The sequence below is a fragment of the Acartia tonsa genome, chromosome 2 (genome assembly GCF_053477335.1).
Source record: "Acartia tonsa isolate MP-2025a chromosome 2, ASM5347733v1, whole genome shotgun sequence".
In the NCBI taxonomy this organism is placed as follows: Eukaryota; Metazoa; Arthropoda; class Copepoda; order Calanoida; family Acartiidae; genus Acartia; species Acartia tonsa.
Window position 1 is genome coordinate 59,741,261 of NC_137261.1, and position 19,242 is coordinate 59,760,502.

At 31.3% G+C, this 19,242-nt stretch overlaps 1 protein-coding gene across 1 annotated transcript in view; it reads right to left on the minus strand.

Annotated features, from left to right (window-relative positions):
• Nucleotides 1-14,516: 14,516 nt before the first annotated feature.
• The window catches only part of LOC145312882 (neuroplastin-like), a 76,795-nt gene continuing 72,069 nt past the window's right edge, over nucleotides 14,517-19,242 (minus strand). Inside the window, exons 9-11 of the mRNA XM_080152107.1 lie at nucleotides 17,392-17,476; nucleotides 15,622-15,673; nucleotides 14,517-15,015 (exon numbers count right to left, since the gene is read on the minus strand). Of these exons, the coding sequence (XP_080008233.1) occupies nucleotides 14,961-15,015; nucleotides 15,622-15,673; nucleotides 17,392-17,476 (192 nt within the window). The 3' untranslated portion in view covers nucleotides 14,517-14,960. The remainder of the gene's footprint in view (nucleotides 15,016-15,621; nucleotides 15,674-17,391; nucleotides 17,477-19,242) is intronic.

Genomic DNA, 19,242 nt, shown 5'->3' on the forward strand with positions numbered 1-19,242 from the left:
TCAGGCCTAAATTCCCTTTTTCTACAGAGTGACCACATTTTTTTCACATTTAAAAGATCAAAAATATTGTAAAAAGTTGTATAAGTGTTCATTCAGTGGAAGGGGGAGGGAATGGGTTAAGAAATTTTAGCCAGCTGCGAAGATCACTATCAGAGTAAGTTATAATCTGGTGCAACATTCAAATAATAATATTTTGATTTTTATGGCACAAAATTAAAAAAAAGCTGTAAAAAGTCTTTAAAAGGGTTAAAAACTTAAAAGATCTGTTTATATTTCTAGTGTTGCTCCTGTACTATAATAAGACGTCATGCCACTCAAACAAATTAGAAAATGTCCAATATTTATCTTTCTAAAGTCAAGACAGAGTTTTTGTGGAGAGGAATCCTTAATGTCAGACTTGGTTTGGCGCAGAGCGTAGCATCTCTGCAGCTATGATTGGCCCTTGTAATATCTATAACTAGCGGGTACGCCCATAGAGGCCTCTAGGGGCACTTGAGGAGAGGAGAGTCAAATTTGATAACCCAATTTATCATTTCAGATTTTAAAAGAAAAGTAAAAAAAAAAATGGGGGGAGGAATTTTTTTTTTTTGGGTGCTCTTCTCTCATTTTTAATTTTGGTTAAAAAGATATAAAAAAATGGGGGGGGGGTAATTTTTTTCTAGGGGCGATTTATCTTTGAAGAATGGTGATACCCTCCCCCGAAATAGTTATAAACCTTCCTGGGACCTATGAGAAGCTACCCCGTTAAGGAGAACCTGATCGTTTTGGCAGTTAGCGAGATCATTAAGTACAAACATACCGACAAGCAGACATCATTTTACTTTATTATGTATAAGTATATAAGTATTAAGTATAAACTTTAATTATGGCGCGGCAGCGGGGCATTAAAAACAACTAAACCTAATATTTGGGTCAGGTATATAGTTCCAGCTATGATTTTTTACAATTGTAAAGGGTTGATTTCTATAAGGTTTCTTGGAGATTTACGTGCCGATGCCGAGCCCTGACTTCAACATACTTAATTAATGATTAACTACAAATTAATAGAATAAGTTCCTAATATCATAATAAATCTCAAAATGACGGAATATCAAAACAATTTTGCCATAAGATTTTTAAAAATATAATAAAAAAACATATTTTGTTTCAGCTTTCAACCATGGCTTTAAGACCTTGGTATTTTTTTTGGTTGGGTATAATTCTCTATACATTATTTGTTCTGACACCCTTGAAAAAATCTATAGATCATATCAAAAAATAAACGCAGCTTTCAGGAAATTTTTTAGAACAAACTTTAAATGGTTTAGAAGATATCGTTAGATACATATTCAGTTTTTATTTTATTTTAAAGTTTCTAACTATACATTTCACATCCTTGGCAGCTACGCTACCTATATAGTATTGTACTTGTTTAAGCCAGGACAGGATATTATTGCAAACTTTAAGAGAAAAGAATATTTTATTTCTCATCTTTAAATATTTTATCTGATAGAAGGGTCCAGAAATAAAGTGGCTTGGAAACCGACTAGTATCCGCAGGATTAGAATCGGTTCTTAGCCATACTGAAAAATCATGCATAGCATCGTATTGAAGACAATCATAATATTAATATCAGTTTTGTTAGCCTGGGCCTGAGGCTTGTTTTAATCTTACATCTTTTATTTCAATATCCGAGGAAAGCTGTCTTTAATACTATTATTTTTTTATTAGAAAAATAATTTCTTGGTTGACCATATCACTATCCCTGGGAGAGAAAATTTTTTGACATGAACATTTCAATAAGTTAAAACAAGATCTTATTTAAATTCAAATTTAAAAGAATTTTTTTTTTAACGTTTTAAGTACGAATAGCTTTTGAAATTTAAAATAATGCAAATATTGAACCACATATCAATCATTTCGCAACAACTTTAATAATGGTTAATTAAACAAGAACAAACAATTACATAGCATTTAAGATAAAATAGCCTAAAAACATTCTTTTAAAGCAATGCTTAGAAACTCATCAATATCCGTGGATTAGAACCGGTTCTAAACAGACAATTTTCCATGAAAATTTAAATAAAAATCATAAGATCGTTTCCAGTTTGGAAGCCCTCTGGGCCTTCTGCCTATTTTAGGCTAACAAAACTAGTTTTAATCTGTTTTTATTTTTTATATCCGCGGAAAGCTGTCTATAATAATAATCGATAAAAAGGCAATTAGGTTGTCTGACTGTCCCTTAAGGATAGCTTTGAGCGTTAACTTGGTTTTTAAAAGCTTTAAACAGGGCTCGGCAGCCCCGCGTCCGCCGCACCTAAGCCTCAAATTTAAACGTGTTTTGATGCCTTGAAATTCTTTTTAAAAAGGGGGATTGCAATATTTATTTTTATAGTAAAAGACGATTATTTGGACAGACACCGTTCTACCGTTATATCGTGAATTCTAGGGCGATCCTTCGTTACAGACAGACAATTAGAGATCCTTTTTTACGCTTTTATGGATGTTTTCATATTTATTTAAATTAAACCTATACACAAAAATTTTATATGCATGATACTTTCATGTAAATAATAAAAATGCATAGCTAAATTAGCTTGAATTAGTATTACACAAATAACCCCGAATAAAATGCAATTAATCGTAATTGTTACTACTTTACTGTATCATGATAAAATTATGCTTAATTATACTTACATTACATTATAAGGAAATTTATTAAATAGATTAAATTTTGTTTTGTATTTAGCGAAGATACTCTATATTTTACTTTCTCTGTTAGTCCGAAACGCTATCGAAAAAATGTAATTTTCTTTGCTGTTTCAAGATTTAATAAGGTTAAAATGAATTTTTTGGGAAGATTTGCCATTGAGTATTCAGTATGTAATTTACTTTGTCCCTCGGTCTTTCAGTCATACTACCAAATATAAATATCAAAATGATAAAAGTACGTGAGAAAGGTTTCGTGATTATTTTCTTGATTTTAACAAATCATCAAAAACTCTATAAATCTACTTGTCCATATTCGCATCAATGATTCTTTTGTCATTGTAAAGGAGAACCATATCGGCTCAATGGTTAACAAGATCTTTCGCTACACACACACAGAGATATCATGTTACTTTAATATACAGATTCACAATTTGCTTCTTTTTTATTTATATTTGTTATATTTGCTTTTTTGGTAATTTTGAAAAATAGAATGTACGTGGATCTATTGACTGTGGAAAATTTGTCATCATTTTAGCTTGCTAATATGGACCTTATGTATTGGTAAGTTTATTCATACAGTAGGAGGAGAGGGGATGGGGTAAAGGGGGTGAATATAGAGGTGAGAGTTCAACTTTATTAAAGAACAATAAAAACCATGTGTAACATCCAAGTAATAATTAAACCATTCTTGGTAAATATGAAGAATATGATTAAGTGTTGTCAAGAGTGACATATAACTACTTGCGTGAAGTACTAATTAATATTCAAGTACACTAAAATATGTTTTAAATAGATAATTATTATAGAAACATTATTTACTTATGGTTACACTGCGTATTTATAAACCGATTAATATCCGCTAGATAAGAACCTGTTCTCAGCTATATTGAAAAATCATGTATATCTTCGTATTACAACACAATTTTCCACGAATATCAAAATAAATATAATTGAACTAATATCAGTTTTGTTAGCCCAGGCCTTTATTTAATCATATGATTTTTCATTTTAATATCCGTGGAAAGCTTTCAGAATAAATATTTCAAATTTGATGTAATTTACAAATTTTATAAAAAAAAATGCTCATCAGATATATGCACTTTTAGCTGAAATATTCGTTTGAACATTTAACACAAAAGTTTATTTTATTTGCATTTTAATATGCGTCAAACAAAATGTTCATTGTGCATAGATGAGGGATGATTACTGGCAAAAAATGTTTATTGAAACTCGAAATTTATCTTCTAAGGCGTAATCAGTTAATTCCCCTCTCAATATACGCGATCATTTTACGCAGATATAAAAAAAAATTTCATCAATTTTTGAAGTTACATTTATTTTTATAATTAATGACACTTTGACTTAAAAAGAGCATTTGATATCTGTATATTTTATTATTGCACTGTACAATGCTATCTAAATAGATATATTATTACTTGGATGTTGCACCAGATGTACATATACTTTGATTAAGTTATGCTCGTAGCTGGCTGTTATCCCTAGTCTATGTTTTTTGTACTATATTGTTGTTGTGTAAACTATCTTCCTATCCCTGTATCCCTGGTCTATGTGTACTATATTGTTGTTGTGTAAACTATCTTCCTATCCCTGTATCCCTGGTCTATGTGTACTATATTGTTGTTGTGTAAACTATCTTCCTATCCCTGTATCCCTGGTCTATGTGTACTAAATTGTTGTTGTGTAAACTATTTTCGTATCCCTGTATGCCTGGTCTATGTGTACTATATTGTTGTTGTGTAAACTATCTTCCTATCCCTGTATCCCTGGTCTATGTGTACTATATTGTTGTTGTGTAAACTATCTTCCTATCCCTGTATCCCTGTTTATGTGTACTATATTGTTGTTGTGTAAACTATCTTCCTATCCCTGTATCCCTGGTCTATGTGTACTATATTGTTGTTGTGTAAACTATCTTCCTATCCCTGTATCCCTGGTCTATGTGCACTATATTGTTGTTGTGTAAACTATCTTCCTATCCCTGTATCTCTGGTCTATGTGTACTATATTGTTGTTGTGTAAACTATCTTCCTATCCCTGTATCCCTGGTCTATGTGTACTATATTGTTGTTGTGTAAACTATCTTCCTATCCCTGTATCCCTGGTCTATGTGTACAGTATTGTTGTTGTGTAAACTATCTTCCTATCCCTGTATCCCTGTTTATGTGTACTATATTGTTGTTGTGTAAACTATCTTCCTATTCCTGTATCCCTGGTCTATGTGTACTATATTGTTGTTGTGTAAACTATCTTCCTATCCCTGTATCCCTGGTCTATGTGTACAGTATTGTTGTTGTGTAAACTATCTTCCTATCCCTGTATCCCTGGTCTATGTGTACTATATTGTTGTTGTGTAAACTATCTTCCCATTCCTGTATCCCTGGTCAATGTGTACTGTATTGTTGTTGTTGTGTAAACTTGAAATTTTAATGAGGGGTATGACAAGGTCGTCTAATTTAACAATTTAAGGGATATAATGATATTGATAATGTAGTTTAAAATCTAGCACGCCCTTGCAGAACATTTTGATAGCTTGACATTGGTTTTGAGATAAGCTTTAAAACAGTATGAGGGAGCAGTTTTGTACTGTTTGAAACAAAATTACAAATATAAATCTTTGTAGCTAAAATGACAAAGAGGCTCATTTTTTGCGCGTATTTTCCATATAGTTGTGTGTTTAGTATAATGCGCGAATCATAGAAAGAAAACGAAGATGCGAGTTTCATATCATTTTCACAGTAGCTTTTAAAAGATTATTTAAGATTAGGTTAAGAAAATGTTAATGATTGCCCGAAGGGGCTAGAAAAAGGAGAAAATCTGCTGCAAAAATACGACGAAACCCGCAACTTAGTTTTCTTTCCATGATCCAAATGCGCTTATTAAGTCAAAATGTTCCTAATTTTGACCATTTCGTATACATAAATTTAGTCATAATTAAGAACAATTCGACTTAATAAGAACCTTTGACAAAACATTAAACAGAATTTAGAATTAAAAAGATTTATTAATTTAGCTAAACTATCCGCCTCATTTGAAGAATAAATTAATATATTTGTTAGTTTGAAAGGACACTTATTCAGTCAGTTTATCAATCCTTTGATCCATGCAACAATACTTAGTGCAAACAAAGCCCTTTTCATTCATCCCATTAGATGGGTTCTAGAGACCCCGTATCACAATTAAGCGAGTTCTATAGACCTTATTCCAATTTTAGGTGGTTTCTGGAGACCTTTTTTAACAATATATTGGGTTTTATAGATCTTATCTAACAATTAGGTTGGGTCTAGAGACCTTTTGTTACAATAAGTTGGGACCAAGAGACTTTTTTCACAATAAGTTGGTTCTAGATACCTCATATTACAAATAGGTTGGTTCTAGAGGCGTATTTCATAATTAGTGGGTTCTAGAGGCATTCTATCACAATTAGTGAGTTCTAGAGACTTAACATTACAATTAGGTGGGTTCTAGAGGCATTCTATCACAATTAGTGGGTTCCAGAGACCTACTATTACAAATAGTTGGGTTCTAGAGACCTTCCTTACAATTAAGTTGGTTCTATAGACCTCCAATTACAATACGGCTGGTTTTATAGATCTTATTAGCTGGGTTTTATTAAAGCAATGGTGTCTTTTTTAATAGTGTAAAAAAACTAAGAATATAAAAATTTGAAATTCATTGTTTTAAATTTGAAAAATTTATAGTAAATTGAATTTTCATAGAAAGGAAAGATATAATTTCTTAACTATTCTAAATTTTTACAAAATATATTGGTTTTTGAATCCATCATTCTAATAAATGAACTCTATACGGTATAGTGTAAAGAGTACGGTATAGATATAACACATTACCATATACCAAGGGAGCAAGAGCGAGAACGTTATTATAAGAATATAGCTGAGGCTTGGCAAAATAAAATCAAATAGGACTAATGGCGAAGGTGGGGGTAAAGGTGTGTTTATCCCCCCTTAAACTTTGAAACTCCTCTTTTATCCCCCCTCAAAATAAAAATTGACTTTTAGTTGTTATATAGCATACTCGGTAGTTTTAATCGAAACTTATTGATTGGGGGCAAGACTAATCATATGTCCATTGTCCTATCCCTAGCCAATGCCTTTACCCTTAAGGGATAAGACAATGGACGATAATTTGATGAATATCTCCAATGATGATGCACAAAATTACCCTTCTTGTAGATTATAATTAGTGGTTGTAATGTTTGGACATCCATTTTATTGAACCAACCAATCAAATATTGTTAATTTTCACGAAGGAGAAAACGTTGTTATAAAACTTTGAGGACTAGTGTAATAAACACCCAATGTCCCCTCCATACCTTGCCTGTACCTATAGTGAGGTGTTAAGGAATTTAATAAACCAAGTATTTGTTTTTCTTATTGGGTTTCTACTGCTCTAGGTGTACTTACAATTTAACTAAAGAATTTGTGACTATTTTTCTGCTTTTTTTATCACATTTTTTTGCTGCAACATGTGGATCCTATATCTACACTATGTCTGTCAGTCTGTATGTTGTCCTTGATATTTTGATAATTATTCTTATATATAAAAAAATTAATGTATGATCGTATATATTTGGATATTTTAAAAGCTAAGCCGAAAAAAAGAAACAAAGACTTCAAACCACTTCTTAACGAACATATAGATTTTTTTGATAATAGAAATTAATATAAAATTATTTGGCTGATTTTATTTTTAGTTTTATTTGAATGTGCAAAGGTGTGGTGTGAACGTACACACTTAACTTATAGCACCGTCATATTATAGACTTTTTTTCAGGAATCTTCAGGACTAAGACAATGGCCGGTAAATTGATGTATATCCCCAATTACGATACACAAGATTACCTCTTCTGAAGATAACAAATAATGGTTCAACTAACTGAACTAACCTATCAAGTGAGTAAGAACACCTTTTAATAAAACTTTGGGGACCAGTGTAATAAACAGCCCAATGTCGCCTCCTAACTTGCTTTTTTTCACATTAGGCTACTTTGTAAAATTTTAGACATTTTTCGTAGATAAAGACATCTTTTCGATAAGGTCAACGAAGTTTCAACAACGTCTTTTTAAAATTACCAAGTTCCTAGGATTTATGTTTGAATTAGAAACTTCACATTCAAGCAAACCTTTGATTACACAACCTTTATCTAGAAGTTTATTGCAAGTAGATTCTGATGAGCTTTGCTTTATTATGGGTTAATACTACTTTAATTATTGTATTCTGACAAAGCAGCAGTAGAATTTTTTTTAACAAGAGGAATATAAGATTTATTTATCGCATTATAGACAGCTTTCCTCGGATATTAGAATAAAGAATTTAAACCAGTCTTGTTAGCCCCATGAACCAAAGGCACTGCTATCAAAACTGTTTTTTTTTTATTAATTATAATTTAAAATTTGTGGAAAATGATGTGTAATTTGATGCTATACATGATTTTTCAGTATGGCTGAGAACCGGTTTTAATCCAGCGGATATCAGATCGGTTTCGAAGCTATACTGGAAATTTAAAAAATGATTTATATGAAAACAATTATAATTTTAGAGATTTTTCAATTTAAAAAAAAGATTTTTTACTAATGTATCCAATTTACTCTTGTTTTAGTATACTGTGTTATATTGACAAATTTGGATTACATTAGCTCATATAGCACAAATCAACCAATAAAAAAATCTAAAATAAAATATAACAAAAACATTTGGTTTTGATAGTTTGCCACAGAGAATTTACCATAAATCTTTTATATTAAAACAAGGATTACAATATCCATAACAAAGCATAACAAACAATTCCAGGACCAGGAGGGGCGGGGATGGGATAAAGGGGTTGGATGTGGCTATTATTATTTTAGCCCGCCGCTGCACTGTGTGATTCACTTTATTAGAAAATATAAAAATCTGTTTTAACATCCAAGTAATAATATCCATTATAAAATTTAGGGAAAAATTTGGCATTTTTCATAACAATTATGAGGTTTCAAATTTTGACTTCTATTTTTAGAACTAATTTTAATGATACTTTGCTATTAAAATTGTTCTTTGAATTCTGAATTATCCTGAAAATGATATAATGATCTAATCAAATGAATCCTAAAGAAAAGTTTGAAAATGATCCTTACAGGCATACAGTTGTAAAACCAAACACACCCAAAGTGTTGAAAAAACAAAAAAAATGTTTAGCCTTTGACTTTTTAAGCATTAAATATAGGGGAAATTTCGTTGCAAATTCAAGGTTCTGTTTTTACATACAATATATAGTATCAATACAATAATTTAAATATTCTTACATAAATGTATTTTTTGATTATCTATATTTGATGCTTGGGATAGGGCAATGGCCTTAACGGATATTTAGTGGGATTGGAATAACCCTACCCCAAAACATATTTTAAAAATCCTGTGACCTTTGAAGAATCACTAAAAAAGTAAACAATATCTGTCCAGCAGTTAAAGACAAAAGATATACAAACATACATCGTGTTTCTTTCAAAAACAATATTCCCACTTTTATTATTAATCAAGATATAATTTTCCGAGAATAAAGAATAATCAACAAGCAAAATAAATCTAAAATAACATTTAGGGGGCAGATAAAAAGTTCATCAATTTTACTAAGTGTTTGTTTAAGCTGATAATTTTTGCCACCCATATAATTTTTTTTAACTGCTTTGTATAAGCATCTTTGTGAATAAGTAATGATATAATAGGGTGACACTATTTCATGTTTTTATACCAGACAAAATTTTTTTTTCTTCCAATTGACATTTTATGATTAATATCTTTAAGCTAAGATGAAAATAACCATGTATACAAAGACGTCCAAGGGTTTTACTTCCCTCGAACTATGAAACCCATTAGTTTAAGCCACTCAAAATTTGAATTAAAAAATGCAATAGGTTACCTACTTTAAACCTTTGAAACCCCTCACCCCCCCCCTCCCCCTCTTGGAATGGAGGCATATGAAAAAACACAAAAGTGTATAGATTCAAAAGTTCTTATTTTACACAACCTATTGGGTTTAAAATTTGAAGTCTCTGAGTCAAAAATTGCGGCCACAGGAGCCTTTTAAAGATTTCTGGAGACCTGTAGGATCAGGACCTGCAGGATCATACCTGGAACCTGAAAGTGACTTGAACACCTGTATTTCATATAAGGATGTACTACTAGAGGATATTTTAGTATTTTGGTTTGATAAAATGCTTTGTTTTAGTCAAAAAAAAATATTATGAATTAATAGGTAGAAAACAATTCATCCTGCAATTTTGACCCTTTTTTTAAATTGATATATAGTTACTTGGATGTTGCACTAAATTTGCATGTACCTTAATAAAGTTATATTCACAGCTGGCTACAAAACAATAACCCCATCTACACATTTTACCCCTGTATAAGCAGGGTAAATTGACAACAAATTTTCCCTTTCTTATATATTTTCTATTCATCAATATATTTTACATCCATTGCTTTCTAAGAGCAGTTTACAAACCTAGTTCCAAATCAAGTAAACATTTAAATTGGTTCACATTTTCTCAATTTACAATGGCTTTTTAAATTTCATATAGCTGCATTGTGTAACTATGTAACTATAGTATTATATCAGTAACATTTTTATTGAATTCTCAAGAGGTTACAAAACTTTTAATGGTGCTCATGTTTTAAAGAAAATGAAAACATGTGTATGTGTGTGTGCATGTAGCGTATGTATTAGTTTATTCTATTCAACAAATTGTAATTGTAAAGTTCAGGAAGAAGTTGTGTCGTTTATCCTGGTGCAAAGTAAATTACTCGTCATGCATCAATTTGCGGTTACACATACTACTTAGTTTACAACTTCAGACAAGACTTTCACACATTCTTAAACTTAAACAATGGGTATTAACTATAATCCTACATTAGTTAGTTCAACAAGATTTAAGTGCTTTAACTTTCAAAAGGGTTAGCCAAATATGGAATAAATTAAGTTTTTAACAAAAATATAAACACAGATAAAAAAAATATGTTTAGTAAGGCAATTTGATTTAGTGTTGGATAACAAAGTAAAAGAATAGAGAGAGCACGAGCTTTATGTAATTCTACCAATGGACCCTGTGCAAACTTACACTTTCAATTTGAATATTAGCCAATGGCATGGGTAAAATAAACACATCCTAGGCAATACAATTTATGTATTGTCATTGGGGATGTAAATCAGGTCACTTGGTTGATGTTGTTCTATTGATTATTTTTCCCTCTAGGAGCAACTCATTATCATGCACTTCCAGACAATAGTCATGCAATCAAAATTATTTAAAACCTTGGTACCCCAAGGGTATTTTGTAGTTTTACAATACCATATTACCATCATAAAAATTGGCAACATTTAATTTGTCACTGTCTATAGAGCAAAAAGTTAAGAAATAAGGCAGATATAAGTTTTGATAGATATAACATTTTGTTATGTTTTTTTTAATTTGAAAATTAACTTCTAGGACTTATCAAAACCAGGAATTATATCTCCAATCAATATGTGAAATATGCAGATATTTTGTTTTTTTATTTTTGAAAAGTTATGTTTGGAAATAATAATATAATAAAAAATTTCTTGACAAATAAAGCCACCCTATTGTGCTAAGTTGCAATATTTCAAAAAAATGGAACACAATAAAGAGAAAGGTTTGGGGGAAACCTTTTTTGTTTATTAATAGAATAAAAGAAAAGGGGTGTTAGAATTAGTTACGTGAGGGGGGGGGGGATTTATAAATATAGAAGTTGGGGGGAAATGTGTTGAGGGACGTGGGGAAAATGTGATCATATTTGTTGGTTGCACGCAATCTATGCATCCAAACTTATTCAATCATCATATTGACTTGGCCAACAAGACTTGTGTTTACACTTATACACATCCACACACACACACACGCGTATACTCATACACACACACACACACACATACACACACACACACACACACACTATATCCCAACAATCTCTGCACGCAAAAATGGAAGAAGAAAATATTTAGAAAATGCAATAAATAAGCATCTGTGAGAGAATGCCCCGACTGAAAAAAAGGTTTATAAAAAAATGAAATAATTCCAAGTAAGTGTTCCAGTGGTTCCAGTGGTGGAGACCTTCTGCGTCTGCTATTTTATTATTTTTTGCTATTTTATAGCTACTTGGCTGTGTTAATATTTCCGATGCTATTGGCGGATATTCATCAGACTACCAACTCTTTGACTGCATGGCCTTTGTCTAGAAGTCCTAACTGTGCATGGTAATGAGTCTTGCCTGTTTATGGCAAAGACAAACATCCTACTCTTACCTGACATAGCATCAGTAACATTCATTCCTAACGTCTTAAATTAAGACGCGGTGTTGAGCCAAGATTCGAACCTATCACCTCCACGACGAGCTACGTGTTGAGCCACGGTTCGCGGGTTCTATCTGGATGTGTGTGGAGTGCACTAGATATTATTTATTTCATAACTTTTTCACTCTCTCTTCAAACTTGCCCCACTCTATGACTCAATGTCAACATTTTTTTCTTCTTTGGTATTTTCATAACCTACCGTCAATGGCACTTCATAACATATGAGAATCGATATATTATTACTTCGATGTTAAAGTGATACTCGCCCCCCCCCCCCCATCCACCTTTTTTCCCTCTTCCCCTCACTTTCTACTGGATGAACAAACTGACCAATAAAAGAGATCCATGTTAGCACCCTAAATTGACGACAAATTTTTCCCTGTCAATATACGAAGACGAAGAAAGTCGCTCAATGTGTCGTCATAAAAATGAGGGATTATCCATCTCTTTTTTAAGGGTTCTCTTTCCCACAACTCCTTTCCCCAGTCCTTATTTTTAAGCCGTCAGAAGTTTTTTTGAGCGACTTTCTTCGTCTTCCAATATATCCACGTACGTAATTATCAAAATGTTTTTTTTTTGTTGATACTTACGTTTGTTTCGTCATTATCTATTAATTTTAAAAGCTTTTTTAATATAATCAACAAGTAGACATATTGTAACTGGACAACTATAAAGTTATATCAAAATGATAATCAGCATTTTTTAAATAGTTGTACGGACGGACCTACACAAAATATAGAGTAGCTTCGCTACTAAAAAATAAAAGAAGCCTAAATATTTACGAATGTACAGAAATTTAGTTGTACAAAAAAAACCAATCAAAATAATTAATAGTAATTAAGTAATGATTTTTTATTTCGAATATTCAAAAACAATATTTCATTGCATTGAAAACATATAATTAAATATTTTTACATGGTACAGTTTTAGTAACGGTCAGGAAAACATTTTTAAATAACATGACTTATTTTAACATTTTATCCAGGGATCGGAAGCCTCACGTAAGCCGCGTGTAAGCCTCAGTGAAATCGTGATTTTATCACTATAAAATTCAGCTGGATGTATAAAACAGCTCTTTAGCAGACAATCCTTCTTTCTGAAATTTTTTTTTCTGCTCACAAGCAGGTTTAAAACTGAGGCTTATGCGCGGCTTACGTGAGGCTTCCGATCCCTGATTTTATCCTTCAAAAATCTTTTTACATTTCTAAAAATATTTTAATATAAATTTTGTAGAGGTTAATGTACTAGAAGAATTTTATAAAATATGATATTTCAGAAAGAGTTTTATTAAACTATTTATAAAAATTCAAATCTCAACTCTAAATTAAAATTTGTGATGAAAAGAAAAGTTCTTTTTCAAGAAGAATTTTAGCCATAAGTAGCAAAGCTAAAAAACTATAAATGGATATCAGGAAAAAAAATTACTATAGAGCAGTGTCATACAATAAACATTAAACTAGATAAAATAGGAGAATCGATCTATCACCGCAATTAATAGAAAAATCTTAATGAAATTTGAAATATGAGCATATTCAATCCCTGATAATGAATCGAGAAAATAAAAAAAAACAATAAATCTATTAATCGATCTAGCACCCCAATCAATTCACAAATCTTAAAAAAAATTTGTGAAAATATGTAGAATGTAAAATGAATCAATCCCTGAAAATTTCAGCCCTCTGTCTTGAAAAAGTAAAGAAGATCACGAAAACTTGAAAATCTAGGAATCGATCAACACCCCAAATAACAGACAGATGGCCAAAACAAAGTACAGATTATATGGGCATATGTCATAGGGATCTTCACTAAAAATTTCAGCTGTCTATCCTGAAAAGGAGCCGAGCAAATCACGTTTCCCCCAATGTGTCTCTTACAGACAGACAGACGGACATTTCAAATTATAGAGTAGCTTCGCTACTAAAAAGTTTGAACTAAGACAAAATTAGCAAAACATATAACATCTAAATTCAATTAATTAAAGAAATAGATTGATTAGACTAAATGTAATAAAAATTTTAAACAAAGTAAGAAGGGAATATTTATCTATCGCATCGTATTATTGACAGCTTTCCGCGGATATTAAAACGGAAAAAAAGATTAAAATCAGTTTCGTTAGCCCCAAAGGTCGAAGACCCGGTCTATTAAAACTGATATTAATATTATGATTTTAGTAGTCCTGAAAATTTACTGTAATACGATGCTATAAATGAATTTTCGGTACTGCTAAGAACCGGTTATAATCCTGTGGATATTAATCGGTTTCAAAGCCATAATAAAAATTATTTAATCATTTTTTAAAATAAACAAATGAATAATATTTAAATTTTGTTCAAGGCCATAACAAATTATTTACATATAAACATTTAAACAACAGTCATCATTATTGTGCCATTTTTTTATTAACTTTACATTTTAAAGTGTAAAAAGGATTTATTACATAAACTTTTTTTCATTAGAAAATTTTTGGATGAACTTTTTAATTCACCTATAATTATCTGAAATAATAAAAAAAATATTTTGCTAGACGAAAAGGTAACAAAATTTTCCGCGGATATTAAAATGAAGATTAAAACCAGTTTTGTCAGTTTTAATTTTTATTTTAATATTCGTGGGAAATTGTCTGTAATACGGTGCTAATTATGACCTTCCGTATGGCTTATAACCGGTTCTAATACAGCGGGTATTGATCAGTTGCGAACCCATACTAGAAAACCACATTCTAGATATTTTCACAAAATTTGTAATTTTTTTTAACTTTCAGAAATGTTTTTTACATACAGTTGTCTTCACTTTCTGTTCTAAGCACTTTTACTTAAAGTAATTTTTTTCTTAACATACTATCACAGCCGTGGAAGATTTTATTATAATATGTCTAGAAGTATAGTCTTTACAAGAACATGGCAGAAGCCGCTAGTGACACAAGACACAGGAATACAGCTGATCTGAAATAGAAGAATTGTTATTTATCGCATATTGTTATAGTCAGCTTTCTGCGGATAGAAAAACTATAAATTATTAGATTAATTCTGGTTTTGCTAACCCCGAGGGACCGGTTATCAAAACGGGTATTAATCTTATTGTTTTATTTTAATTTTCGTGGAAAAAATGTCTCCAAAACGATGCTATACAGTCTGTAGTATTACATAGAACCGGTTCTAATCCAACGGATATAAATTGGTTTCGAACCCATACTGGAAAACATTTGATAAAAAATGAAATTATTTAACATGTACAGTAAATTAAAAACAATTATTGGTTATTTAGAGCAGTTTGAACTTAACAAAGTATTTGATAGTTTTAGGACAAATAAGCCATTCAACATAGTAGCACAAATTTTTACTTTGTACTTTGTACCAGATTTTTATGTAATAGTGATTCTCGCAGCTGGGTAAAATAGACGAACTGACCAAAAAATGAGGTCATATTAGCCGGATATGATTTATATTAAAACTATGAAGAAATGAACCAAAGGTAAGTGAGCCTCAGGAGAAGAAAATATGTGCTTCCATTGTCCTATCACCCAAAATAAGCATTAACATTTTTTATACCTTGCTTCTGATGAACTGTTGGCATTTTTCTTTAATTCTTCCGGCTTTTCACCTAAAAAAAAGTAAAAGTTTTAAAATCCAGAAATAATTTTTATGATTTTTATTTTAATATTCGTGGGATAATGTCTGTAGTACGATGCGATACATGATTTTTCAGTATAACTGAGAAACGCTTCTAATCCAACGGATATTAATCGGTTTAGAAGCCATACTTGAAAAATCTGTCTTTTGTTTTATGTTTGTTTGTTTTGCGTAGAATAAAACCCAAGTGTAAGTTTGTAAGAGAAAATGAATGCATTCACAGGGATCTAAAGGGATAGGCCAATGGCCGATAAACAAGATTACCCCTTATGTAGGTTAAAGTTAGTGGTTGATATGTTTAAACACTCAACTTAATGAACGGACCAATCAAAATTCATTAAAGTCCCCAAGGTTGTTAAGCCAACGAACTAAAAAAAGCGTTATCATAAAACTTTGGGGACCAGTAATTAAACAGCCCAATGTCCCCTCCCTCTCTGATGCATTTATCTAATTGTTCCAATAGAATCAAGTTGTTGCTAGCACTACTATCCTGCATCCAGTCATTAATCTTTAACTTAAACAGGCAACTGCAAGTTCAACACAAGCGTAGTAAGAAAGAAAACTCATTTTATTATCAGTATTATCCAGAATAGATATAATTATATTAAAAATCAAAACAATCCAGACAATTAAACTTCATATATAGTTTCCTATAAACAGGTAATGAGAGCAAGGATCTAAAGGGATAAGACAAAGGTTGTAGATTTATTTATTTACATCCCAATTATCATATTTAAAAATAACCCCTTCTGTAGATTAAAACTAGTGATTTAAAAGTTGGGGCACTAAATGAAACAACCAATCATAAATTAACAAAATTGTTGAGCCAAGGAATAAGAAAAAGCTATATAACTTTTGGGACTATTGTAATAAACAGCCCTATGTACCCTCCCTCCCTGGAAAAACGGCACGAAAAAATATATTTAAATCTAATCAAGATAAAGATAATTACAAAATTGTACCAAATTTGTAACTACACAAAGAAAATTGAAAAATGTGCCTAATTTTTTCTTCAATTTCCTCAGCAATTTAACTGCATGTGTGTGTGTGTGTGTGAGTGTGTGTGTGTGTGTGTTGTGGATGTGTGTGTGTATGTGTGTACATATATGATTTATATACACATGCATTTGTACTCAGTCATTTACACATTTGGGAAATAAATTTAAAATTACCATTTAATATTTAAAGCGAAGCTTTTCTATAATTAGGGGAGGTTCGTCCGTCCGTTCGTCTGTAATGGAGAACTCTTTTAATCAATTATCACATGTTATAATTGTAATATCGATTTGAACTTTGCATGCTGATTCCTATAACAATTAGGTACGATTTAAGAACTCTAATATGATTATCAGAAAGTCCATACGTCAATTAAAAACATGCTGATTTTTAACAATAACTTTTTGTATGATATAATTATCATATTATTTAGATTTTTGGAAAATTATTCCCAGGACAACAAGGTAAAACATTAAAAATAAGGCATGATATACCATTTTTGAACAGATTTAGTGTTCGTTTGTCCATTCTATTGAATTTAGAGCTTCGCTTTTATACTTGTTCTTTGTTTTTGTTTATAATTTTAGTAGTTATCGCATTGTATTACAGACTACTTAACACGCCTTACATGTTTTTCTTCAGTATGGCTGGTTCTAATCCAGCGGATATTAATCAGTTGGGAATATTTGTTACCTATGACAACATGAAGGAGGACGGAATCTGTGAGTGCATTTGCTGGGGCACAGGTATAGTTTCCAGAGTCATCAGGCCTGGCAGACTAAAATATAAATATATATTAGCTAGAGTACACAGGTATAGTTTCCAGAGTCATCAGGCCGGGCAGACTAAAATATAAATATATATTAGCTAGAGTACACAGGTATAGTTTCCAGAGTCATCAGGCCTGGCAGACTAAAATATAAATATATATTAGCTAGAGTACACAGGTATAGTTTCCAGAGTCATCAGGCCTGGCAGACTAAAATATAAATATATATTAGCTAGAGTACACAGGTATAGTTTCCAGAGTCATCAGGCCGGGCAGACTAAAATATAAATATATATTAGCTAGAGTACACAGGTATAGTTTCCAGAGTCATCAGGCCTGGCAGACTAAAATATAAATATATATTAGCTAGAGTACACAGGTATAGTTTCCAGAGTCATCAGGCCTGGCAGACTAAAATATAAATATATATTAGCTAGAGTACACAGGTATAGTTTCCAGAGTCATCAGGCCGGGCAGACTAAAATATAAATATATATTAGCTAGAGTACACAGGTATAGTTTCCAGAGTCATCAGGCCTGGCAGACTAAAATATAAATATATATTAGCTAGAGTACACAGGTATAGTTTCCAGAGTCATCAGGCCTGGCAGACTAAAATATAAATATATATTAGCTAGAGTACACAGGTATAGTTTCCAGAGTCATCAGGCCGGGCAGACTAAAATATAAATATATATTAGCTAGAGTACACAGGTATAGTTTCCAGAGTCATCAGGCCGGGCAGACTAAAATATAAATATATACATTAGCTTCTAAAATTTCTATAAACACAATTAGTTTTAATGAAAACTGATGCCTTTTTTTAATGATAATAAAAATTACAATCTTATCATGTAAAGACATACAAACACTTGACCGATCTGACGAACAGACAAACGTTTTGGAGAACATTGTCCCAACGGACATATAATGTCGAAAAACACTAAAAAATTCTTTGAATTAGTGGAAGAAGTGAAAACTAGATATATTTTTGGCAAAAAAGGGTAACTAATGTTCTTTTAAATTAAATAGAATGTTTACATTGGAGGCAATCGTTCTTGTTATATATGTTTTCCTGTAAATTCCAACAGGAAACTTGAACTTGAATCTATAAACCCATATAGAGAAATCAATGTATTATCACTTGGATGTTGCACCAGATTTGCATGTACTCTAATAAAGTGATGCTTGCAGCTGGCTAAAGTAGCGATACCTCCCATCAACCTCCTATACTCTCCCCTACCATTCTACTGAATGAATGAACTGACCAATATGTCAGGTCTAAATTTTTCCATGTCAATATATCCACGTATATCCTATATCCATTTATAGAGGTGGCGCCTTCATTCAATTGCAATTTCCAGCTAATGCAAGAATCAATAAATGTAATTAATAATTATTGAATTGCACATAACTTTCCCTTTTCATTGTTGGCTAACCAGAGTAATCAGTCTAAGCTTTCATTTTGCAATACTTTTTGTTTCATAATCATAAGCTTGTAAATTCAATATACTAAAAGGCAAATAATTTTTTGGGTTAAATTATTTTTCGTATCTTATTATAGACAGCTTTCCACGGATATTATAATGAAAAACAATAAGCCTAAAACCCGTTTTGTTAGCCCCGAGGGACTGAAAGCTGGACTAACAAAACAATTATTATTTTCATCTGTTTTTAATATTGATGGAAAATTATCTATTGTACGATAATATCCACGATTTTTCGAGAACCGGTTTTCCAGTAGATATAAATCGGTTTGGAAGCCATACTCGAAA